Below are 27,749 nucleotides of genomic sequence, written 5' to 3'. Positions count from 1 at the left end.
GAGAGAGAGAGATAAAAAAAATGTAATTAAAATGAGAGATAGTGTTAGTGAGGGAAAAGTGTTAATAGAATGTAAGGGCATGCAACACTGAAGCCACCCAGCCCAATTAGTCCAGGGGTACCGCACCCCACACCACCGTTACCCTAAATTGGGTCTGCGATTATTTGATATATCTGAACTAAGAGCTACCTACCTTGGAGCAACCCCAGACTACTCCATGTTGCATATCAGGACCTGCATCTCCTCCTAATACAAACTCCTCACTGCCTCTCACAACATACATACAGATAGTGGTAGATGTTCAAATTAGTTCAGTAATACATTCAGGTGCATGCAAGGGAGGGGTTAATACCGAGTAAGTAAATCAAGACATTGGTTCCCCCAGCACACTGAATAGTATTAGTAACCAATCTTGAATTCAGAGATATTGGTTACATATACCTGCACAGGTGTAGGCCACGTCAAGGCTTCTCTGTATATTGGGGGTCCCTAGCACTATATCTAGGTGTAGGGTGCGGCACCCCAAAATCTTTCATAAGCTAGGAAGCCCAGTGCGGCGCGCCAGTGAGATATTATAGTGTTAATACAAATTAGTGATAGGAAGCCGAAGCTATATATATATATATATATATATTTATATATATATATATATATATATACACAAGACAGAAACAGAGTGCGCTTAAGGGTGCAAGTACACAACTTTTTCCACAATATAAAAAATTTAATAAAAACCAACAACACGGCTCAAAAAAAGATACAGTGATAATATGGTCATGTATTGGAATCAATTTAGACAGAATATTTGGCAATTCAGTACAACGGCAGGCCCAACGCGTTTCGTCACCCACGTGACTTCCTCAGGGGCATTAGATGACTTGATTATCAAGGCTGTAATTGCTCTTATTGCCGTGTCTCTAATTGACTGAACACAGATAATTAAAGTGGATAATGATAATACACCAAATGACAGCGCTCTTGTCAATGTTTGTGGTACACTTTTCGAATATCTCACTCAATTAAAGATGTCAGCAGCACAGTTCATTCAAAAATCCAATATGACAGGGTAACCGGAAGCATGCTACACTGTATCCAAACTGCCGAATCCAGCCGAATACAGTGTAGCATGCTTCCGGTTACCCTGTCATATTGGATTTTTGAATGAACTGTGCTGCTGACATCTTTAATTGAGTGAGATATTCGAAAAGTGTACCACAAACATTGACAAGAGCGCTGTCATTTGGTGTATTATCATTATCCACTTTAATTATCTGTGTTCAGTCAATTTGAGACACGGCAATAAGAGCAATTACAGCCTTGATAATCAAGTCATCTAATGCCCCTGAGGAAGTCACGTGGGTGACGAAACGAGGTGGGGCCTGCCGTTGTACTGAATTGCCACATATTCTGTCTAAATTGATTCCAATACATGACCATATTATCACTGTATCTTTTTTTGAGCCGTGTTGTTGGTTTTTATTAATTTTTTTATATTGTGGAAAAAGTTGTGTACTTGCACCCTTAAGCGCACTCTGTTTCTGTCTTGTATTTCTATCTGTTTTGGGTCTCAGCTAACGGGGGACTCTCAGAGTTGCTGCTACTCTCTATTGGGCGCGGATCTTTGGGTACCTCTGTCTTGTGTATATATATATATATATATAGAGTGAGAGAGAGAGAGAGATAAAAAAATGAAATGTAATTAAAATGAGAGAGATAGTGTTAGTGAGTTAAAACCAGCAAGTAGCCACATGATAATGGCTCCTTACTTGATATATCTGAACTAAGAGCTACCTACCTTGGAGAAACCCCAGACTACTCCATGTGGCATATCAGGACCTGCATCTCCGCCTAATACAAGCTCCTCACTGCCTCTAACAATATACATACAGATAGATGTAGATGCTCAAATTAGTTCAGTAATACCATTCAGGTGCATGCAAGGGAGTAAGTAAAGCAAAAAATTGGTTCCCTCAGCACACTGAATGGTATTAGTAACCAATCTTGAACACTACATGATAATAGAATTCAGAGATATTGGTTACATATATACCTGCACAGGTGTATGATATGTCCCCAAGCCTCGTCAAGGCTCCTCTGTATATTGGGGGTCCCTAGCGCTATATCTAGGTGCAGGGTGCGGCACCCCAAAAACCAGCACAAGCCAGAAAGCCCAGAGCAGGGAACTCAGTAGGTTATGTATTCTTGTGGGAAAGGGGATTTGGGATGGTGAGAGTGGAACTGCACTTATAGGTGGTGAGTGACCACTGTTGAAATTATGAGATTGGTACTGTATGATAGATTGGTCTGTGAAAACTGACACTAACCTTATATTAAGGTATATGGGTCCTGTGCACTGTCAAGAAAAATTGCCTCTGAGTGCCTGAGTGGACTGTCAGTGGTGCATCCCAGAGTATAAATATAGTATTTATGATTTTCCAAGAGAGGAGAGAGAAATAACTCTGGGTGGGGGCACCCTTAAATCAAGGACCAATATTTGCTAGATCTGCAGTATTAAAATTACAATTTTTATTAGTATACTCTAAAAATAATTGTGTGTCTGGTCCTTTAAATAAAAATGTGTAAGCGCTTTAGAAATATAATAGTATTGGTAGGCTGGTATTGCCTTATATATGCAGGCAAGGAAAGACAGCTTGTCAGAGTGTTATCCTCATACAACCCAATTTATACCAGTGTCACGGTAGAAATAACAGTGGGAAATAATCATGGGTCACGTATTTAGTATAAAATCTGATGCAGACAAGTGTATTTGAGATGATTTATAGACAGGAGCGCGCTTGATCTTAATAGCAGGTAAATTTGTATTATTGAAGCCAAAACAGATTTGGAAAAAATCAGAAATTACAAGAATACATAAACTGTAACACCAAAAGCGTTATATACTGTCTAACCTGTCCATGTGATCAAAAATATGTGGGCATGATGACAAGGCCCCTTAAACAACGCATTCTGGAGCATATAGGAACAATCCGAAATGCAACCACGGACCTTACAAGAATGAAAAAACTCACGTCGGTAGCCCGACACTTCCACAAAAAACACAAAGACAACTGGAAAGACCTCAAAGTACTTGGAATAGAAAAAATAAGTCTGAGGATACACGGTGGAGACCTTACAAACTCCCTGCAAGAAAAGAAAGTGAATGGATATTCAAACTAAATTCCCCTCAGTCCAATGGGAGTGAACAAAAATATAAATTATGGTGCATTTCTATAAATCCTTAAACTCCCATAATTGACCCAGCGAAGTACCAAACACCCTCTGCTCACTATCCCAACAGCTATACAAATCACTTTTATTTTTCACGTATTGCTTTTTCACTTCAGTGATGCCCTTTTTTGGAGACATCACCTTCTTTATTCACTTGTGCCGTATGTCCTTGTATATCTGAAGGAAAACTACAAAAGATACGATCAGACCTATGCTGGATCGCCCAAACTCCGCCGAACTTGGAAGCTAAGCAGCATTGGGGCCTGGCAAGTACTAGGATGGGAGACCTCCTAGGAACACCCGGTATCGTATCTCATTATTGTTAAATAGATTACAAGGTCTTAAGTAATCCTAAATAAAATATACTTTTCTCTCACTATAATTGTAGTAGTATCATTACTATCATTAATCACGTCACGATTTCATGATTAGATCTCACCACACCAGATACAGTATATCTATGAATAGACTTGTTTTCTACTAGGCACGCCTTCTAAGTCCTATGCAATCACTCTCACCATGATCACTCTGAGCACCATTAGGGTCATAGATAAATGTATATCACCCTCAGCCATTGCACACAAGCAATAAACCAACTATGAATAGTATTCACTCTTCCCACCAATGATAACTATCCGTGTCAAATGACTACAAAACTACTAAAATGACTAACAACAATGACTAAGTAACAACAACTTAACCAGGATCTGTAGCACAATTGTTTAATATGAACGAAGGGATTTATAACATGCTAAAAATCCCCAAAAATCCCAAGCAATCCCTGTATCCTTTACCTAAAGCTGTAAATATTACATCCACCCTATGCAACTCGTATTAAATCCTTAAAACAAAAACTTTTATTACAATCTTGTTTTTAACTTTATCTCTCTCTACCCTAACATCAGGGCCAAATCATAGTATTCTAAAGAGATCATGATGCCACATACAAATCATTATTGGTGCATCTGAACAAGCTGCTAATTACACTGATTAATTATGCCTGATACTAATCTAACATTACTTCTGGTAGGGTATTACATAAACCACACAGAGCCAACAAGCTGCTAATTACCTGGATTAATTATGCCTGATACTAATTGGCAACACTACAATGACTATGTAATCCCCAAACAGCACAGGAGGGCAAAAGAAAACGCTGCATTGTATATAAGTAACAAGACCCCAGCGTTCAGAAAGTTCAGTGAAACGCGTTGGTGTTATTCAGGAGCTGGTGACCCAAGAACTTACCTTTCACCCCGATCTGCTGATTCACCTGCTGATTCATCTGAATGGATGTCCCATTACTGAGGAGTACCTTGCTTTTTATACCTGGATACAAACCACATTCTGGTTGAGGCTGTCTAGACCTGGTAATTATCACATCCAAATCCACAGGACATTTCCTGCAGCGGTACCCAGGATTTGAAATCCATTACAGGACTTCTCCAAAGGGACTTCAAGCCCATTTCAGTGCAGGTTTCATTTATCCATACAGTTCTAACCACTATTGTGATTGCACTTGGTCCTTGAATTTGCGATATTTCAATGTTCTTAATTACAATTTTATCAATTTCATTGTGCCATTAAAATGTTTACTTATTGATTCACTTGTTATATATTTTTTTACATATATTTAGCGCTGCTTTATATCTTTCCTGTTGTTTTTTATTCATTTAGGGAGCCAACTACTCCCTCAAAGCAGCAGCTCTTGATTAAGTACACTCATATTAAGCGCTCCATAACTGACTTTTTTGTCAGTTTTTTTCTCTTTTGTGCATAATATGAACGGGTTTGACAAAAATAGGGCATTTTGTGTGTGGCGCTACTTACTGGCATTGTTTGAATTAGGGAATTACTATATACTGCAACTATGGTCTAATCAAAGTGGCTGTCTGAACTGGGCCGTACAATGCATACTGAGAACAAAATAAACCACAATGTATTAGAATTAACTGGAATGTACTACCTGGTGGCACACAGACAACGCACACATAGAACTGGGATGTACTACCTGGTGGCACACAGACAACGCACACATAGAACTGGGATGTACTACTTGGTGGGATAGAGAACTGGGATGCACTACCTGGTGACATACAGAGGAATGGTATGTTCTACTTGTTGGCATACAGGGATGTACTAGTTGGTGGTATAGAGAGAGAGAACTGGAATGCACTATCTGGTGGCATACAGAGAACTTAGATGTTCTACTTGTTTGTATAAAAAGAACTGGGATGCACTACCTGGTGATATGCAGAGAACTTGGATGCACTACCTGGTGATATGCAGAGAACTTGGATGCACTACCTGGTGATATGCAGAGAACTTGGATGCACTACTTGGTGGAATAGATATAATTGGGATGCACTATATGGTGGCATACAGGGAACGTAGATGCCCTATGATTTGACACAACATGACATTGTTCCTTTGGCCACTATACTTTGGCGTACTGTGCTCTGGCACCACTATAGTATGATACAATTACATAGATCTATAATAATTGTGAAAATAATCCCAATGCTATATTTTCTGCTTTAATATATTGCAGATTTTTTATCAATTGGGTTATCCTGCATTTATGAAAACCCAATAAATGATAAACCACTTGGAATACAACAAGATAACTGCTACTCTCTCTGCTGCTTGTTGTGTACTATTATATTAGGTGTCAGTAGTAGCACCCTCTTATGCCAGGGGAATGTGACAAATTATATTTACAAACAAATAAGCATGTCAGGCAATTTTGGGGGGTTTCACCCTATACATTGTTTATTACATTACATTGGTTTATCCTCCAGTTGTTAACACAATTGATTGATAGAAAATACAAGTTTCATTCAGAAAATAAACATTTCTTCATTTTTGAACATATCAACGTGATACAAGTTCAAGTGGCACATTTTTCGATCAGATCCCTGGAGTGACTCCTCATGTGATTTAGCAGTGTTATATTTGTAAAAAAAACACTTGCTGCATTCAGAACATGTAAATGGTTTCTCTCCTGTGTGATTCCTCTGATGTACAACAAGATTTGACTTTTGGATAAAACACTTGCTGCACTCAGAGCATTTATATGGTTTCTCTCCTGTGTGAATCCTCTGATGTACAACAAGTTCTGATTTTTGGATAAAACACTTGTTACACTCAGAGCATTTATATGGTTTCTCTCCTGTGTGAATCCTCTGATGTACAACAAGTTCTGATTTTTGGATAAAACACTTGTTACACTCAGAGCATTTATATGGTTTCTCTCCTGTGTGAATCTTCTGATGTCTGACAAGATGATGCTTTTTGTTAAAACACTTGCTACAGTCAGAGCATATAAATGGTTTCTCCCCTGTGTGAATCATCTGATGACAGACAAGCTGTGATATTCGTGCAAAACACTTGCTGCATTCAGAACACTTATATGGTTTCTCTCCTGTGTGAATTCTCTGATGATTAACAAGTTGTTGCTTAGTTTTAAAACACTTGCTACATTCACAACATGTAAATGGCTTTTCTCCTGTGTGATTCCTCAGATGACTCGCAAGGTGGTGCTTGTTGGTAAAACACTTGCTGCATTCATAACATGTAAATGGTTTCTCTCCTGTGTGAATCCTCTGATGTACAACAAGTTTTATCTTCTCTGTAAAACACTTGCTACATTCAGAGCATTTAAATGGCTTCTCTCCTGTGTGACTCATCTGATGTCTGACAAGTTGCTGCTTGTTAAAAAAACACATGCTGCATTCAGAACATGTAAATGGTTTCTCTCCTGTGTGAGTTCTCTGATGACTCAGAAATTGTTTCTTTTCTCTATAACATTTGCTACACTCGGAACATGTAAATGGTCTTTCTCCTGTGTGACTCCTCTGATGTCTGAGAAGATGCCGCTTCCCAATAAAACACTTGCTACACTCAGAACATGTAAATGGCTTCTCTCCTGTGTGAATCCTCTGATGTATGACAAGCCAAGATTTACATGTAAAGCATTTGTCACACTCAGAGCACAGATGTGGTCTCTCTCCTGTCAGACTCATCATGTATGAGATGAGAAACAATTTAGCTGTAGAAGGTTTCTCCTATCCACGAAATAACAGTTTTATTAAACTACCAGAGGTGTCAGGAGAAATGACGTCTGTAGTTGATTTGATCAGAAATCAATGTCCATTTCCACAATGTCTTCTAAAATGTCCTGTATGACAGATAAAGATTATATTAAAAAATATAAAAGTTACTGAAGTACATCAACTTTTACAGTTACAGTGCTACTGTATAGAAAGAACATGATACAGGTTGAGCATCCCGTATCCAAATATCCGTTATCCAAATTATTTCGAAAACCATACATTCCAGAAAGTGAACAAAAATTTTTTTTTATAAAAACTTAGTGGGGACATCTGTAACTGAGGGAATGATATGTAACTGCCACTATATATGTGCAAGACAATGATTGCTTGGCATTTAAATTCAGTGGCTGAGATTGTACACAAACTTTGTTTCATGTTTTGAAACCTTGTTTTATGCACAAATAAAATATATTTGTGTTTATTTCAAGTGTTTGATGTATATGTACAACATAAATGCAAGATACCTCATCATTGAAATATTAAAATATTCCGAAATATGGAATAATCCATTATCCAAAATTCTCCTGGTCCCAAGCAATTTGTATAAGGTATACTCAACCTGTATTACATATATAGTTACATAGTAGATAAGGCTGAATAAAGACTTGCGTCCATCAAGTTCAACCTAGGTTTTCATAGTTTATCCCTTGTTATATAGTATATACTGATATTTTTAAAGACATATTATGATTCTTATTTGTACCCCTGGATGTTTTAACCAATAAATGGTTGTCCAACCTTATTTTAAATGTATTTATTGTGTCAGCTGACACCACCTCACCAGGAAGAGAGTTCCATAGTTTGGCTGCCCTGACAGTAAAGAAATTACTTCTTCTTAGGGAACAAAATCTTCTTTCTTCTAATCTAAACTTGTGTCCACGATTCCTAGAGTCCTTCCTTGCAGTAAAAAGGGTGTTTGACAGTTCCTTATATTGGCCTTTTATATATTTGTACATGTTGAGCATGTCCCCCCTTAAATGTCTCTTCTCTAGTGTAAACAGTCCTAATTTGCTCAATCTATCCTTATAGCTTCAATTCTCCATTCCCTTTATTAGCTTTGTTGCTCTTCCTTGGGTTTTTTCATTGTATGGTGTATTTTTTATAGTGTGGGGCCCAGAATTGTACTCCGTATTCAAGGTGTGGTCTAACCAATGCTTTGTACAGTGGCATAATTACTTTTGAGTCCCTAATTTCCATACCCCTATTTATACATGCTAGAATTCTGTTTGCTTTGTTTGTTGCTATATGACATTGAGAACTACACCCGTTTGTTGTCTATTTGGACTCCTAGATCCTTTTCATGTACTGAATTTCCCAATGCCTCCCCGCTTATGTTATAACTAGCACACTGGATTTGTCTCCCAAGGTGCATAACCTTGCATTTATCCACATTCAACCTCATCTTCCACTTTTTTGCCCACTCATCTAGTTTATTAAGATCATTTTGAAGTGCAGAGACATCCGCAGGTGTATATGTATATATATATATATATATATATATATATATATATATATATATATATATATATATATATATATATATATATTGTGGTAAGATGGGTCACCTCTCACTTGAATTTCCCTCATTCCCATGGGATCCTCTCCATCAAAGGGACACTAGAGCAAAATCCTGTGCAGGAGGTTTGAAATGCCAAGTATTCGTGGTTGCAATGATCTAATGACCACTGAATGTGAGGGTTTAAAACTCATCCTTCTTTTGCTCATGGCACTGATAACAAAAAGTGACCAATGTCTAGGCTGGAGCCATATTAGTGCCAGAGGCAAGTGAATTAGCTGTACAATGAAGCATATTGGATTGTGGCTGTGTTATACTGCAGCAGACTGAACATTAGCACTTGGTGCTGGAACATATCCTTAAACCTGGATACAAACCGCATTCTGGTTGAGGCTGTCTAGACGGGTGTGGTACAGGGGTCCGACAGTTGGGATCCCGACAGTCATTAGCCTGATGGCGGAATCCCAACTGGCCGGACCGAGACAGCATGGTGAGTGCAACTAAGCCCCTTGCGGGCACAGTGGCTCGCTATGCGAGCCACCTATTCTATTCTCCCTCTATGGGGGTCCTGGACCCCCACGAGGGAAAATAGCAGGTGGCCATCAGGAACCCAGCTGTCGGTGTTTTGGCAGTTGGAATCCGGACGTTGGGTAAATGCCTGTCGGGATCCCAACTGTCGGGACCCCGTCCGGCACCCGTCTAGACCTGGTAATTATAGGCCCCCATACACTAGCCGATTTTGGTCAGATTTCAGCCAGATCAGTTGGATCTGGCCGAAATCGGACCAAAATCTGCTAGTTTTGATGTCCCCTCAGATCCGATGCGCGGTCCCATGCGCATCGGATCTGCGTCGGGTGGTCGGACCTGCTGCACGTCCGACCACCCGACTTGGGACCTAGTGGGGCGGCGCGGCGGTGGAGGGAGCAGGGGGGGCTGGGGACGCTGCGGGGGACACAGGCGGCATAGAGCCGGGCAGGGGGAGCCGGCCGGGAGCTGTCAGTAATGAATAAAAAAAAAAAGCCCATACAATGAATGGGCGGCCTGTGATTGGCTGAGCGCTCTCTCAGCCAGTCAGCAATTGGCTGAGAGAGCACTCAGCAGCCAATCACAGGCTGCCCATTCATTGTATGGGCTTTTTTTTTATTCATTACTGACAGCTCCCGGCCGGCTCCCCCTGCCCGGCTCTATGCCGCCTGTGTCCCCCGCAGCGTCTCCAGCCCCCCCTGCTCCCTCTACCGCCTCAACGCTGTCCCCCGCAGCGTCCCCAGTAGCGGGGGACACAGACGTGTCCCCCGCAGCGTCCCCAGCCCCCCTGCTCCCACCTCTGTAGCCCCCCCCCCCCCTGCTCCCCGGGTTTTTTACATGTGATAAATCGAGACGATTTATCACATGTAAAAAATGGCACATTAAGTGCCAATCTAATCAAGCTCCCCCGGGGAGCAGCCGGGGAAGCTCAGGGGGAAGTCGGGGGCGACTTGTCCTAAGGACAAGTCGCCCTAGTGTATGGGGGCCTTATCACATCCAAATCCACAGGACATTTCCTGCAGCGGTACCCAGGACTTTAAATCCATTACAGGACTTCTCCATAGGGACTTCAAGCCCATTTCAGTGCAGGTTTCATTTATCCATATAGTTCTAACCACTATTGTGATTGCACTTGGTCCTTGAATTTGCGATATTTCAATGTTCTTAATTACAATTTTAATAATTTCATTGTGTCATTAAAATGTTTACTTATTGATTCACTTGTTATATATTTTTTTTACAAATATTTAGCGCTGCTTTATATCTTTCCTGTTGTTTTTTATGCACTTAGGGAGCCGACTACTCCCTCAAAGCAGCAGCTCTTGATTTAGTACACTCATATTAAGCACTCCATAACTGACTTTTTTGTCAGTTTTTTTCTCTTTTGTGCATAATATGAACTGGTTTGACAAAAATAGGGCATTTTGTGTGTGGCGCTACTTACTGGCATTGTTTGAATTAGGGAATTACTATATACTGCAACTATGGTCTAATCAAAGTGGCTGTCTGTGAACTGGGCCCTACAATGCATACTGAGAACAAAATAAACCACAATGTATTAGAATGAACTGGAATGTACTACCTGGTGGCACACAGAAAACGCACACATAGAACTGGGATGTAATACCTAGTGGGATAGAGAACTGGGATGCACTACCTGGTGACATACAGAGGAATGGTATGTTCTACTTTTTGGCATACTGGGATGTACTAGTTGGTGGTATAGAGAGAGAGAACTGGAATACACTATCTGGTGGCATACAGAGAACTGAGATGTTCTACTTGTTTGTATAAAAAGAACTGTGATGCACTTCCTGGTGATATGCAGAGAACTTGGATGCACTACCTGGTGATATGCAGAGAACTTGGATGCACTACTTGGTGGAATAGATATAATTGGGATGCACTATATGGTGGCATACAGGGAACGTAGATGCCCTATGATTTGACACAACATGACATTGTTCCTTTGGCCACTATACTTTGGCGTACTGTGCTCTGGCACCACTATAGTATGATACAATTACATAGATCTATAATAATTGTGAAAATAATCCCAATGCTATATTTTCTGCTTTAATATATTGCAGATTTTTTATCAATTGAGTTATCCTGCATTTATGAAAACCCAATAAACGATAAACCACTTGGAATAAAACAAGATAACTGCTACTCTCTCTGCTGCTTGTTGTGTACTATTATATTAGGTGTCAGTAGTAGCACACTCTTATGCCAGGGGAATGTGACAAATTATATTTACAAACAAATAAGCATTTCAGGCAATTTTGGGGGGTTTCACCCTATACATTGTTTAATACATTACATTGGTTTATCCTCCAGTTGTTAACACAATTGATTGATAGAAAATACAAGTTTCATTCAGAAAATAAACATTTCTTCACTTTTAAACATATCAACGTGATACAAGTTCAAGTGGCACATTCTTCGATCAGATCCCTGGAGTGACTCCTCATGTGATTTAGCAGTGTTATATTTGTAACAAAACACTTGCTGCATTCAGAACATGTAAATGGTTTCTCTCCTGTGTGATTCCTCTGATGTACAACAAGATTTGATTTTTGGATAAAACACTTGCTGCACTCAGAGCATTTATATGGTTTCTCTCCTGTGTGAATCCTCTGATGTACAACAAGTTCTGATTTTTGGATAAAACACTTGTTACACTCAGAGCATTTATATGGTTTCTCTCCTGTGTGAATCCTCTGATGTACAACAAGTTCTGATTTTTGGATAAAACACTTGTTACACTCAGAGCATTTATATGGTTTCTCTCCTGTGTGAATCTTCTGATGTCTGACAAGATGATGCTTTTTGTTAAAACACTTGCTACAGTCAGAGCATATAAATGGTTTCTCCCCTGTGTGAATCATCTGATGACAGACAAGCTGTGATATTCGTGCAAAACACTTGCTGCATTCAGAACACTTATATGGTTTCTCTCCTGTGTGAATTCTCTGATGATTAACAAGTTGTTGCTTAGTTTTAAAACACTTGCTACATTCACAACATGTAAATGGCTTTTCTCCTGTGTGATTCCTCAGATGACTCGCAAGGTGGTGCTTGTTGGTAAAACACTTGCTGCATTCATAACATGTAAATGGTTTCTCTCCTGTGTGAATCCTCTGATGTACAACAAGTTTTATCTTCTCTGTAAAACACTTGCTACATTCAGAGCATTTAAATGGCTTCTCTCCTGTGTGACTCATCTGATGTCTGACAAGTTGCTGCTTGTTAAAAAAACACATGCTGCATTCAGAACATGTAAATGGTTTCTCTCCTGTGTGAGTTCTCTGATGACTCAGAAATTGTTTCTTTTCTCTATAACATTTGCTACACTCGGAACATGTAAATGGTCTTTCTCCTGTGTGACTCCTCTGATGTCTGAGAAGATGCCGCTTCCCAATAAAACACTTGCTACACTCAGAACATGTAAATGGCTTCTCTCCTGTGTGAATCCTCTGATGTATGACAAGCCAAGATTTACATGTAAAGCATTTGTCACACTCAGAGCACAGATGTGGTCTCTCTCCTGTCAGACTCATCATGTATGAGATGAGAAACAATTTAGCTGTAGAAGGTTTCTCCTATCCACGAAATAACAGTTTTATTAAACTACCAGAGGTGTCAGGAGAAATGACGTCTGTAGTTGATTTGATCAGAAATCAATGTCCATTTCCACAATGTCTTCTAAAATGTCCTGTATGACAGATAAAGATTATATTAAAAAATATAAAAGTTACTGAAGTACATCAACTTTTACAGTTACAGTGCTACTGTATAGAAAGAACATGATACAGGTTGAGCATCCCGTATCCAAATATCCGTTATCCAAATTATTTCGAAAACCATACATTCCAGAAAGTGAACAAAATTTTTTTTTTATAAAAACTTAGTGGGGACATCTGTAACTGAGGGAATGATATGTAACTGCCACTATATATGTGCAAGACAATGATTGCTTGGCATTTAAATTCAGTGGCTGAGATTGTACACAAACTTTGTTTCATGTTTTGAAACCTTGTTTTATGCACAAATAAAATATATTTGTGTTTATTTCAAGTGTTTGATGTATATGTACAACATAAATGCAAGATACCTCATCATTGAAATATTAAAATATTCCGAAATATGGAATAATCCATTATCCAAAATTCTCCTGGTCCCAAGCAATTTGTATAAGGTATACTCAACCTGTATTACATATATAGTTACATAGTAGATAAGGCTGAATAAAGACTTGCGTCCATCAAGTTCAACCTAGGTTTTCATAGTTTATCCCTTGTTATATAGTATATACTGATATTTTTAAAGACATATTATGATTCTTATTTGTACCCCTGGATGTTTTAACCAATAAATGTTTGTCCAACCTTATTTTAAATGTATTTATTGTGTCAGCTGACACCACCTCACCAGGAAGAGAGTTCCATAGTTTGGCTGCCCTGACAGTAAAGAAATTACTTCTTCTTAGGGAACAAAATCTTCTTTCTTCTAATCTAAACTTGTGTCCACGATTCCTAGAGTCCTTCCTTGCAGTAAAAAGGGTGTTTGACAGTTCCTTATATTGGCCTTTTATATATTTGTACATGTTGAGCATGTCCCCCCTTAAATGTCTCTTCTCTAGTGTAAACAGTCCTAATTTGCTCAATCTATCCTTATAGCTTCAATTCTCCATTCCCTTTATTAGCTTTGTTGCTCTTCCTTGGGTTTTTTCATTGTATGGTGTATTTTTTATAGTGTGGGGCCCAGAATTGTACTCCGTATTCAAGGTGTGGTCTAACCAATGCTTTGTACAGTGGCATAATTACTTTTGAGTCCCTAATTTCCATACCCCTATTTATACATGCTAGAATTCTGTTTGCTTTGTTTGTTGCTATATGACATTGAGAACTACACCCGTTTGTTGTCTATTTGGACTCCTAGATCCTTTTCATGTACTGAATTTCCCAATGCCTCCCCGCTTATGTTATAACTAGCACACTGGATTTGTCTCCCAAGGTGCATAACCTTGCATTTATCCACATTCAACCTCATCTTCCACTTTTTTTTTTGCCCACTCATCTAGTTTATTAAGATCATTTTGAAGTGCAGAGACATCCGCAGGTGTATATGTATATATATATATATATATATATATATATATATATATATATATATATATATATATATATATATATATATTGTGGTAAGATGGGTCACCTCTCACTTGAATTTCCCTCATTCCCATGGGATCCTCTCCATCAAAGGGACACTAGAGCAAAATCCTGTGCAGGAGGTTTGAAATGCCAAGTATTCGTGGTTGCAATGATCTAATGACCACTGAATGTGAGGGTTTAAAACTCATCCTTCTTTTGCTCATGGCACTGATAACAAAAAGTGACCAATGTCTAGGCTGGAGCCATATTAGTGCCAGAGGCAAGTGAATTAGCTGTACAATGAAGCATATTGGATTGTGGCTGTGTTATACTGCAGCAGACTGAACATTAGCACTTGGTGCTGGAACATATCCTTAAACCTAAATGTCTCATTATTATACCTGTTTGTCTAGGCTTCTTTGCATGCGTGTGTTAAACAACGTGTCTAAAAGCATTAAAATACACTTTTTCCATAGGAACATACCGAATGTGTGCCCTAATTTCTATGACCCTGTTACTCTGGGTGTGGGGGTGTACCACCAGACAATAGTACTTACAAACCTGAAATCCCTGCCATAATCTCTTCTTTGACTCTGAACTATCCTGTGTTCCCCACATTCAATCTGTTTCAAAATTATTTTACATGAATCTAAAAAAATATATCTGAAGTATGATAAGATCCTACATAAGACACTGCTATACAGTAATCCATTATTTATAAGCTTGTCTGTTATTAGCCAGCTCTAGTATGGTTGATTGTAATGGAATATACAGTGTAAGATACTTTGTATAATAAATACATTATAATTACTCTGTGTATCAGGTTAGTATATATATAGGGGTATCTAGGTGGCAGCTCCATCATAGTATATTACATATTACTCTGTGCATCAGGTTAGTATATATAAAGGGGTATCTAGGTGGCAGCTCCATCATAGTATCTTACATATTACTCTGTGCAGCAGGTTAGTGTATATATAAAGGGGTATCTAGGTGGCAGCTCCATCATAGTATCTTACATATTACTCTGTATATCAGGTTAGTATATATAAAAGGGTATCTAGGTGGCAGCTCCATCATAGTATCTTACATATTACTCTATGTATCAGGTTAGTATATATAAAGGGGTATATAGGTAGCAGCTACATCAAAGTATCTTACATATTACTCTGTGTATCAGGTTAGTATATATATGAAGGGGTATCTAGGTGGCAGCTCCATCATAGTATATTACATATTACTCTGTGCATCAGGTTAGTATATATAAAGGGGTATCTAGGTGGCAGCTCCATCATATAATATTACACATTACTCTGTACATCAGGTTAGTATATATATAAAGGGGTATCTAGGTAGCAGCTCCATCAAAGTATCTTACATATTACTCTGTGTACCAGGTTAGTATATATAAAGGGGTATCTAGGTGGCAGCTCCATCATAGTATCTTACATATATTACTCTGTGCATCAGGTTAGTATATATAAAGGTGTATCTAGGTGGCAGCTCCATCATAGTATCTTACATATTACTCTATGTATCAGGTTAGTATATATAAAGGGGTATCTAGGTAGCAGCTCCATCAAAGTATCTTATATATTACTCTGTGTATCAGGTTAGTATATATAAAGGGGCACCTTATTATCAGTTATATTTTTACAACACAAAGACACCTTGAAAAAGCTGACTGTGTTCAGTGAAACGCGTTGGTGTTATTCAGGACCTGGTGTCCCAAGAACTTAGCTTTTACCTGGATTTGCTGATTCACCTGCTGATTCATCTGAATGGAAGTCCCATTACTGAGGAGTAGCTTGCTTTTTACACCTGGATACAAACCGCATTCTGGTTGAGGCTGTCTAGACGGGTGTGGTACAGGGGTCCGACAGTTGGGATCCCGACAGTCATTAGCCTGATGGCGGAATCCCAACTGGCCGGACCGAGACAGCATGGTGAGTGCAACTAAGCCCCTTGCGGGCACAGTGGCTCGCTATGCGAGCCACCTATTCTATTCTCCCTCTATGGGGGTCCTGGACCCCCACGATGGAAAATAGCAGGTGGCCATCAGGAACCCAGCTGTCGGTGTTTTGGCAGTTGGAATCCGGACATTGGGTAAATGCCTGTCGGGATCCCAACTGTCGGGACCCCGTCCGGCACCCGTCTAGACCTGGTAATTATAGGCCCCCATACACTAGCCGATTTTGGTCAGATTTCAGCCAGATCAGTTGGATCTGGCCGAAATCGGACCAAAATCTGCTAGTTTTGATGTCCCCTCAGATCCGATGCGCGGTCCCGTGCGCATCGGATCTGCGTCGGGTGGTCGGACCTGCTGCACGTCCGACCACCCGACTTGGGACCTAGTGGGGCGGCGCGGCGGTGGAGGGAGCAGGGGGGGCTGGGGACGCTGCGGGGGACACAGGCGGCATAGAGCCGGGCAGGGGGAGCCGGCCGGGAGCTGTCAGTAATGAATAAAAAAAAAAAGCCCATACAATGAATGGGCGGCCTGTGATTGGCTGAGCGCTCTCTCAGCCAGTCAGCAATTGGCTGAGAGAGCGCTCAGCAGCCAATCACAGGCTGCCCATTCATTGTATGGGCTTTTTTTTTTATTCATTACTGACAGCTCCCGGCCGGCTCCCCCTGCCCGGCTCTATGCCGCCTGTGTCCCCCGCAGCGTCTCCAGCCCCCCCTGCTCCCTCTACCGCCTCAACGCTGTCCCCCGCAGCGTCCCTAGCAGCGGGGGACACAGACGTGTCCCCAGCAGCGGGGGACACAGACGTGTCACCAGCAGCGTCCCCAGCCCCCCCTGATCCCTCTACCGCCTCGCACAGACGCTGTCCCCCGCAGCGTCCCCAGTAGCGGGGGACACAGACGTGTCCCCCGCAGCGTCCCCAGCCCCCCTGCTCCCACCTCTGTAGCCCCCCCCCCCCCCTGCTCCCCGGGTTTTTTACATGTGATAAATCGAGACGATTTATCACATGTAAAAAATGGCACATTAAGTGCCAATCTAATCAAGCTCCCCCGGGGAGCAGCCGGGGAAGCTCAGGGGGAAGTCAGGGGCGACTTGTCCTAAGGACAAGTCGCCCTAGTGTATGGGGGCCTTATCACATCCAAATCCACAGGACATTTCCTGCAGCGGTACCCAGGACTTTAAATCCATTACAGGACTTCTCCATAGGGACTTCAAGCCCATTTCAGTGCAGGTTTCATTTATCCATATAGTTCTAACCACTATTGTGATTGCACTTGGTCCTTGAATTTGCGATATTTCAATGTTCTTAATTACAATTTTAATAATTTCATTGTGTCATTAAAATGTTTACTTATTGATTCACTTGTTATATATTTTTTTTACAAATATTTAGCGCTGCTTTATATCTTTCCTGTTGTTTTTTATGCACTTAGGGAGCCGACTACTCCCTCAAAGCAGCAGCTCTTGATTTAGTACACTCATATTAAGCACTCCATAACTGACTTTTTTGTCAGTTTTTTTCTCTTTTGTGCATAATATGAACTGGTTTGACAAAAATAGGGCATTTTGTGTGTGGCGCTACTTACTGGCATTGTTTGAATTAGGGAATTACTATATACTGCAACTATGGTCTAATCAAAGTGGCTGTCTGTGAACTGGGCCCTACAATGCATACTGAGAACAAAATAAACCACAATGTATTAGAATGAACTGGAATGTACTACCTGGTGGCACACAGAAAACGCACACATAGAACTGGGATGTAATACCTAGTGGGATAGAGAACTGGGATGCACTACCTGGTGACATACAGAGGAATGGTATGTTCTACTTTTTGGCATACTGGGATGTACTAGTTGGTGGTATAGAGAGAGAGAACTGGAATACACTATCTGGTGGCATACAGAGAACTGAGATGTTCTACTTGTTTGTATAAAAAGAACTGGGATGCACTACCTGGTGATATGCAGAGAACTTGGATGCACTACCTGGTGATATGCAGAGAACTTGGATGCACTACTTGGTGGAATAGATATAATTGGGATGCACTATATGGTGGCATACAGGGAACGTAGATGCCCTATGATTTGACACAACATGACATTGTTCCTTTGGCCACTATACTTTGGCGTACTGTGCTCTGGCACCACTATAGTATGATACAATTACATAGATCTATAATAGTTGTGAAAATAATCCCAATGCTATATTTTCTGCTTTAATATATTGCAGATTTTTTATCAATTGAGTTATCCTGCATTTATGAAAACCCAATAAACGATAAACCACTTGGAATAAAACAAGATAACTGCTACTCTCTCTGCTGCTTGTTGTGTACTATTATATTAGGTGTCAGTAGTAGCACACTCTTATGCCAGGGGAATGTGACAAATTATATTTACAAACAAATAAGCATTTCAGGCAATTTTGGGGGGTTTCACCCTATACATTGTTTAATACATTACATTGGTTTATCCTCCAGTTGTTAACACAATTGATTGATAGAAAATACAAGTTTCATTCAGAAAATAAACATTTCTTCACTTTTAAACATATCAACGTGATACAAGTTCAAGTGGCACATTCTTCGATCAGATCCCTGGAGTGACTCCTCATGTGATTTAGCAGTGTTATATTTGTAACAAAACACTTGCTGCATTCAGAACATGTAAATGGTTTCTCTCCTGTGTGATTCCTCTGATGTACAACAAGATTTGATTTTTGGATAAAACACTTGCTGCACTCAGAGCATTTATATGGTTTCTCTCCTGTGTGAATCCTCTGATGTACAACAAGTTCTGATTTTTGGATAAAACACTTGTTACACTCAGAGCATTTATATGGTTTCTCTCCTGTGTGAATCCTCTGATGTACAACAAGTTCTGATTTTTGGATAAAACACTTGTTACACTCAGAGCATTTATATGGTTTCTCTCCTGTGTGAATCTTCTGATGTCTGACAAGATGATGCTTTTTGTTAAAACACTTGCTACAGTCAGAGCATATAAATGGTTTCTCCCCTGTGTGAATCATCTGATGACAGACAAGCTGTGATATTCGTGCAAAACACTTGCTGCATTCAGAACACTTATATGGTTTCTCTCCTGTGTGAATTCTCTGATGATTAACAAGTTGTTGCTTAGTTTTAAAACACTTGCTACATTCACAACATGTAAATGGCTTTTCTCCTGTGTGATTCCTCAGATGACTCGCAAGGTGGTGCTTGTTGGTAAAACACTTGCTGCATTCATAACATGTAAATGGTTTCTCTCCTGTGTGAATCCTCTGATGTACAACAAGTTTTATCTTCTCTGTAAAACACTTGCTACATTCAGAGCATTTAAATGGCTTCTCTCCTGTGTGACTCATCTGATGTCTGACAAGTTGCTGCTTGTTAAAAAAACACATGCTGCATTCAGAACATGTAAATGGTTTCTCTCCTGTGTGAGTTCTCTGATGACTCAGAAATTGTTTCTTTTCTCTATAACATTTGCTACACTCGGAACATGTAAATGGTCTTTCTCCTGTGTGACTCCTCTGATGTCTGAGAAGATGCCGCTTCCCAATAAAACACTTGCTACACTCAGAACATGTAAATGGCTTCTCTCCTGTGTGAATCCTCTGATGTATGACAAGCCAAGATTTACATGTAAAGCATTTGTCACACTCAGAGCACAGATGTGGTCTCTCTCCTGTCAGACTCATCATGTATGAGATGAGAAACAATTTAGCTGTAGAAGGTTTCTCCTATCCACGAAATAACAGTTTTATTAAACTACCAGAGGTGTCAGGAGAAATGACGTCTGTAGTTGATTTGATCAGAAATCAATGTCCATTTCCACAATGTCTTCTAAAATGTCCTGTATGACAGATAAAGATTATATTAAAAAATATAAAAGTTACTGAAGTACATCAACTTTTACAGTTACAGTGCTACTGTATAGAAAGAACATGATACAGGTTGAGCATCCCGTATCCAAATATCCGTTATCCAAATTATTTCGAAAACCATACATTCCAGAAAGTGAACAAAATTTTTTTTTTTATAAAAACTTAGTGGGGACATCTGTAACTGAGGGAATGATATGTAACTGCCACTATATATGTGCAAGACAATGATTGCTTGGCATTTAAATTCAGTGGCTGAGATTGTACACAAACTTTGTTTCATGTTTTGAAACCTTGTTTTATGCACAAATAAAATATATTTGTGTTTATTTCAAGTGTTTGATGTATATGTACAACATAAATGCAAGATACCTCATCATTGAAATATTAAAATATTCCGAAATATGGAATAATCCATTATCCAAAATTCTCCTGGTCCCAAGCAATTTGTATAAGGTATACTCAACCTGTATTACATATATAGTTACATAGTAGATAAGGCTGAATAAAGACTTGCGTCCATCAAGTTCAACCTAGGTTTTCATAGTTTATCCCTTGTTATATAGTATATACTGATATTTTTAAAGACATATTATGATTCTTATTTGTACCCCTGGATGTTTTAACCAATAAATGTTTGTCCAACCTTATTTTAAATGTATTTATTGTGTCAGCTGACACCACCTCACCAGGAAGAGAGTTCCATAGTTTGGCTGCCCTGACAGTAAAGAAATTACTTCTTCTTAGGGAACAAAATCTTCTTTCTTCTAATCTAAACTTGTGTCCACGATTCCTAGAGTCCTTCCTTGCAGTAAAAAGGGTGTTTGACAGTTCCTTATATTGGCCTTTTATATATTTGTACATGTTGAGCATGTTCCCCCTTAAATGTCTCTTCTCTAGTGTAAACAGTCCTAATTTGCTCAATCTATCCTTATAGCTTCAATTCTCCATTCCCTTTATTAGCTTTGTTGCTCTTCCTTGGGTTTTTTCATTGTATGGTGTATTTTTTATAGTGTGGGGCCCAGAATTGTACTCTGTATTCAAGGTGTGGTCTAACCAATGCTTTGTACAGTGGCATAATTACTTTTGAGTCCCTAATTTCCATACCCCTATTTATACATGCTAGAATTCTGTTTGCTTTGTTTGTTGCTATATGACATTGAGAACTACACCCGTTTGTTGTCTATTTGGACTCCTAGATCCTTTTCATGTACTGAATTTCCCAATGCCTCCCCGCTTATGTTATAACTAGCACACTGGATTTGTCTCCCAAGGTGCATAACCTTGCATTTATCCACATTCAACCTCATCTTCCACTTTTTTGCCCACTCATCTAGTTTATTAAGATCATTTTGAAGTGCAGAGACATCCGCAGGTGTATATGTATATGTATATATATATATATATATATATATATATATATATATATATATATATATTGTGGTAAGATGGGTCACCTCTCACTTGAATTTCCCTCATTCCCATGGGATCCTCTCCATCAAAGGGACACTAGAGCAAAATCCTGTGCAGGAGGTTTGAAATGCCAAGTATTCGTGGTTGCAATGATCTAATGACCACTGAATGTGAGGGTTTAAAACTCATCCTTCTTTTGCTCATGGCACTGATAACAAAAAGTGACCAATGTCTAGGCTGGAGCCATATTAGTGCCAGAGGCAAGTGAATTAGCTGTACAATGAAGCATATTGGATTGTGGCTGTGTTATACTGCAGCAGACTGAACATTAGCACTTGGTGCTGGAACATATCCTTAAACCTAAATGTCTCATTATTATACCTGTTTGTCTAGGCTTCTTTGCATGCGTGTGTTAAACAACGTGTCTAAAAGCATTAAAATACACTTTTTCCATAGGAACATACCGAATGTGTGCCCTAATTTCTATGACCCTGTTACTCTGGGTGTGGGGGTGTACCACCAGACAATAGTACTTACAAACCTGAAATCCCTGCCATAATCTCTTCTTTGACTCTGAACTATCCTGTGTTCCCCACATTCAATCTGTTTCAAAATTATTTTACATGAATCTAAAAAAATATATCTGAAGTATGATAAGATCCTACATAAGACACTGCTATACAGTAATCCATTATTTATAAGCTTGTCTGTTATTAGCCAGCTCTAGTATGGTTGATTGTAATGGAATATACAGTGTAAGATACTTTGTATAATAAATACATTATAATTACTCTGTGTATCAGGTTAGTATATATATAGGGGTATCTAGGTGGCAGCTCCATCATAGTATATTACATATTACTCTGTGCATCAGGTTAGTATATATAAAGGGGTATCTAGGTGGCAGCTCCATCATAGTATCTTACATATTACTCTGTGCAGCAGGTTAGTGTATATATAAAGGGGTATCTAGGTGGCAGCTCCATCATAGTATCTTACATATTACTCTGTATATCAGGTTAGTATATATAAAAGGGTATCTAGGTGGCAGCTCCATCATAGTATCTTACATATTACTCTATGTATCAGGTTAGTATATATAAAGGGGTATATAGGTAGCAGCTCCATCAAAGTATCTTACATATTACTCTGTGTATCAGGTTAGTATATATATGAAGGGGTATCTAGGTGGCAGCTCCATCATAGTATATTACATATTACTCTGTGCATCAGGTTAGTATATATAAAGGGGTATCTAGGTGGCAGCTCCATCATAGAATATTACACATTACTCTGTACATCAGGTTAGTATATATATAAAGGGGTATCTAGGTAGCAGCTCCATCAAAGAATCTTACATATTACTCTGTGTACCAGGTTAGTATATATAAAGGGGTATCTGGGTGGCAGCTCCATCATAGTATCTTACATATATTACTCTGTGCATCAGGTTAGTATATATAAAGGTGTATCTAGGTGGCAGCTCCATCATAGTATCTTACATATTACTCTATGTATCAGGTTAGTATATATAAAGGGGTATCTAGTGATAATACAGAAAATCAACTAATCAATAAATCTATGCTTTTATTATATTCTGTTTTCCTGACTGCCGCTATTATTGCTGCAGATGACTTTAGCTTTTTGCACACTGTACTATTCACTGCGTATGAGGCCTTCCCTTTGCGCTAAACAGTTATAATATGTTAGAAGCAGCAGCCATTTTGTTAGGCATGACTTGCATAATAATATTATTAAAATGGCTGATCATTCAGAACAGAGCTGTAAAAGTGATTTCTTATAGAATATTGTTTTTGGTTTTAGAAGCTTAAGAATGTGATGTTGACAGTATAATGTAGCAAGGACAGGAAGCTAGTCTCCACAAACTGAATAAGATGGGAACAAGGCCACACATGCGTAGACCCACAAGGCCACTGAAGTTGGGTGTTGGGTTAATTATGACATCATGATTGAAAGCAGAGCTTTCCAATAAGACTCAATGCTTATGAGTAATTAATTAATTAATGTGATAAAGGTTTAAATATCAGAGTGATAGAGGGAGGAAAAAGGCATTTTGAGGAAGAACACGCAAGCACGGGGGGCTGGAGGTAATTATGAAGGTTTAATCATGGCTGATCACTGTCCTTGAAAGGTGTCCATTTTGATTTGATTTAGAATTACTGTTTAAGTATTAGCTAATCAATTTTATGTTTCTTGTGTTAGTCTGCATTTGCAAATATCTGTAATGAAGCTATTCTTTAAGTAAAGCATTGTCATACCTTTTATAACAAGGTTGTGTGGGTGTGCAATCATTTCAGCGTTGCCGTTATATTTAAAGGTAATAAAGTAAATATATTTGGTTTGGGTTATTAATCATATCTAAGCTTATCAGATAAATATCTGGTTTATCAGTTGGAGGCCCCAGCGAGATTCAATGATGTTGGTTTTCACATTTTATCAGTTGAGAAAATCAAAGTTTGAAAGGAAAAAAAAAATTAGCTATTTAAAAAAATAAATAAATAAAAAAAAAAATGTGTAGAAAAAATTGTAAAGTCGGTGCATTTTTGTACCCTTATCTTTCTCAACATCTGTTAATGTGTGGTAATCCATATTACTTGAAACAAATCTCTGCGTTATCAGTTATTCGCTCTTTAATTATAAAACAAATAGATCGTAATTTAAGGCATGGAAAGACAACGCTGCATTTTGCAGACTGTCAGCTTGCTAAACCCCCCCGCATCGCCCATTTCTTCTCTGTGTCATAGAATAGATAAGGAGAGCAGCGAGAAACTTGGCAAGAAGTTGTAAACAACATTGCTTGGGTCAGGAAGAGTATTTCTTTAGTTTATTTGCAAAGCATGCAGACTATAGCAAGCATATTGGTATAAAGGTTATGCTGGCAATAAATTTTCTACTTTAAAAAAAAAAAAAAAATAATAATATTCTTTAAATGACAGTATTTTTTTTTGTTTGTTTTTATTTTTTGACCGCGGTTGGATTGTTTGGTGTATATTGTCTGCTGAGGATATTGCTGAAGTAACTAATCTGTAGCGGTTGTTTTGATAATTAGAGTTCTTTGTTTGTCCAATCTATAAATTTTAAAGAAGTTGCATATATTTGTTGTAGGTTTTCCCGTGCTTATAATTTGGTGATTAGAGATAGGTAGAGGAGATTGTGCATTTACGTTTCTTTCTGGTTGTCTGGCCAGCAACATGTGGAAGAGATGGAATGCATGATTTATCCATAATCTGTATTGTTTGGAAACCCCCGGATTGTCTACTGTATGTGGTTTATATAAGAAAATGTTAATAAATAATTAAGTATACGTTGCATTGTTAGAGCTAGCAAGCAGTCGGATTACAATAACAATTTGAGATAGTTTCTTTTATCCATAGACAAAGGTCCGTTAAAATACAGAGTTTAAAGGAGTAGACGCTAATATTGTAAGCCAAGTAACAGTTCATTTTTACCACCAGAATAAATAAAGTTAATTGGAAAATTGTTTATAACAAAGAAAGATCGAGTTTATCTCAATGTAAAGTTTTTTTCATCTCTTGTCTTGCGGAGATGAAGTCCGTAATGTAGGACTGATGTTTTTCTGCTATGGGTTTTTGATTTAATTTTTTTGGTTTATTAAACAAAGCAGCTGTGAGTTGGAAACTCTAAAGTGATGGATTCAGTTGATGTAATGCGAGATAAGGAGTTGTCCATGTTAGGTGAAGAAACAGGAAATGATCATGTGAATTCAATGTTTTTTTCATTTAATGAGTAATACATTTTGGATAAGAAGAGTGATATATATCGATGAGATATAAGTCCAATATAACATCTATTCTTAAAGGTTCATATTGATATATTAGACCATGTTTTCTGTTGGCAATTTCTGTTGCCTATTTGCTTAATCTGGATACATATATTGAATCAGATATACCTTGAGTAATGCGCAGATAAGTCCTGGGTTTATTTTTATTCTTATGAATGGAAGGTAATCAGTGATAACTGACTCAAGGCTGTGGGGTTTTCTTTAAGCCAATTTTTTGTTTTGTTTTTGATTTGTGTTAATTTAATTTTGTTTGTTTTGAAAGGGGGAGGGTACTAAATTGATAGAGTATCTTAAGGGGTTAATACTGTGGCCACAGTTAGCTAGATAACCAGGGGAGATAGTGATCTAAGCGTGTAATGATCGCTTAGACAATGTGCAGATATGGTAACAAAGAATGACATATTGCATATAATTTTTTATGATTTGACAAGTTGATTTTTTTCCTGTGAACAGTGCTGACCGGTAGCGAGATTCACAGGGGGTATCTGCCACCTACGTGCAAGGTAGAACAAGAGAAGACAGGGTGGGGGTGGGACACGTGACTACTGGTAACAAAGAATGACAGTAGATGAAACACCAGGCTGATAACAGAGATGGACAGTAGGTGGCCCACTATACTGGTAACAGAGGACAGTATGTGGAAGGCGTAGGTGTGATAACAGTGACAGACACATAACGCAAGGTTAGGTTTTTTGGGGGACATTTTTCATTTATTTTATTTACATTTTTGTCTTTGAAAGAGGTAACACCTTTTTAAGCATTTGTATGGGATCACAGAAAGTACTCTGAGTATGTGACTAGTGTGAGCAAGTGAGAAGGTATAGAAAATACTATGCTGGTCATAGTTAGTTGGAATTGGCGATGATGATGCACCTGTGAGGTAATGATTATTTGATGAGAGTGAACGCGCAATGGTCTGGTGACAGGTGGTGAAAGCTTCAAGAATTGAGATAGTATATCCCACTAACCCACATATGTTTGGAAAGATTGTACTGTCCCACTGAGGGGTTAATTCTGTTCAGTGAGAAGTGAGGAGAGGTGATATGTTTTTTAGAGCCTTAGGGAGAAAAGAAAAAATGGGGAAAAAAAAGAATAATTTTGAAATTTTTGTTTATTTTTGAAAAAGCAGGAGGGAAGAAGTTTTATTCAGTGATGAGATGAGAGTAATATCAGAAATAACTCTGTAGGAGATTAAAGGCAGGAAATGGTTAATGAGATTGATAAGAGAGTAAAGTTTTATTCCTAAATGATGTGAAATATCCAAGGAGTGTTACAGAACTGTTTTCCATAACAAGGACATGAAAGATTTTAGAATTAAAGATATTGTTTACCCTTTTGAAAAGGCACAACGAATAGATTAAAGTTATTGCAATGTTTGAATGGGACAGTGATCAGCCATACCCAAGGATGACCTCCAGCCCCCTCCCCTCTGCTTCCCTCAAATGATAATGTTGTTTTGTCAACATCTGTTTAAAAAACTGCCATTTTTTTTTTCTCCAAATAACAAATGCTAATATGATGTCTGAGCTTAATAATGCTATTGCTTTTGCTTGTTTTATTTAAATTAAATCCCAGCCAATAGAGGTGTGACCATTCCAGAAAAAAAGATTAATTTACAAATTGATGCATTTCATTTTGCACAGAAAAAGCAAGTGTTTAAAAAATAAATAAATAATAATATTATTTTTATTATTATTATTATTATTATTATTATTACTGAGCCACTAGAAATTATTTAGAAAAAATATTGAGTCTGCAGGTACCTCTGCAGAATCCTTATCAAAGCCCTTATTGAAAAATACAGATTTTATAGTGATTATTATAAGATGCATATTGAGTTGCATTTTTATGCTTACTGATTTATCTGATTGCATGTTGCCACTTTACTAGATCCATTGGTCATGCATATGAGCCCACAAATAAGGAATGGAGGTCACAATTAGGTGCAGCACAACTGGGTACTGCTATTAGAAATCGCATTTGCTGCACAACTAATTATGATATTCTCTCAAATATTTGTAATGATTTATTGATTGTTTTTTCTCAGAGTGGTTTGGAAGAAATTGTGTATTATTAACAGGAATCCATGAGAGACTGCTGTCAGAAGGCACTAACCGATATG

The 27,749-nt window shown here is 38.5% G+C and overlaps 2 protein-coding genes and 1 pseudogene across 2 annotated transcripts in view; 1 reads left to right on the top strand and 2 right to left on the bottom strand.

The window, feature by feature from the left end:
* The first annotated feature begins 3,423 nt into the window (after positions 1-3,423).
* Positions 3,424-3,543, top strand: LOC146077291 (5S ribosomal RNA; annotated as a pseudogene).
* A 2,525-nt stretch (positions 3,544-6,068) lies between these two features.
* On the bottom strand, positions 6,069-7,371 carry LOC146073286 (uncharacterized). The gene has a single exon (XM_083180465.1). It carries the CDS (start codon positions 7,254-7,256, stop codon positions 6,069-6,071), a length of 1,188 nt encoding a protein of 395 aa, XP_083036591.1. The 5' UTR covers positions 7,257-7,371.
* Positions 7,372-11,692: 4,321 nt separating this feature from the next.
* Positions 11,693-27,749, bottom strand: part of LOC146073285 (uncharacterized) — a 64,078-nt gene continuing 48,021 nt past the window's right edge. The window contains exons 5-7 of the mRNA XM_083180464.1: positions 19,086-20,250; positions 16,288-16,361; positions 11,693-12,989 (exon numbers count right to left, since the gene is read on the bottom strand). Of these exons, the coding sequence (XP_083036590.1) occupies positions 11,814-12,989; positions 16,288-16,361; positions 19,086-20,250 (2,415 nt within the window). The 3' untranslated portion in view covers positions 11,693-11,813. The remainder of the gene's footprint in view (positions 12,990-16,287; positions 16,362-19,085; positions 20,251-27,749) is intronic.

Source organism: Crinia signifera, chromosome 4 (assembly GCF_055691185.1).
Source record: "Crinia signifera chromosome 4, ASM5569118v1, whole genome shotgun sequence".
Lineage (NCBI taxonomy): Eukaryota > Metazoa > Chordata > Amphibia > Anura > Myobatrachidae > Crinia > Crinia signifera.
This window is presented reverse-complemented; position numbering and strand designations above follow the sequence as displayed.

What these genes read in the sequence shown, in the direction of transcription:
- LOC146073286 (XM_083180465.1), bottom strand. Translation starts at nt 7,256, where the DNA reads ATGATGAGTCTGACAGGAGAGAGACCACATCTGTGCTCTGAGTGTGAC.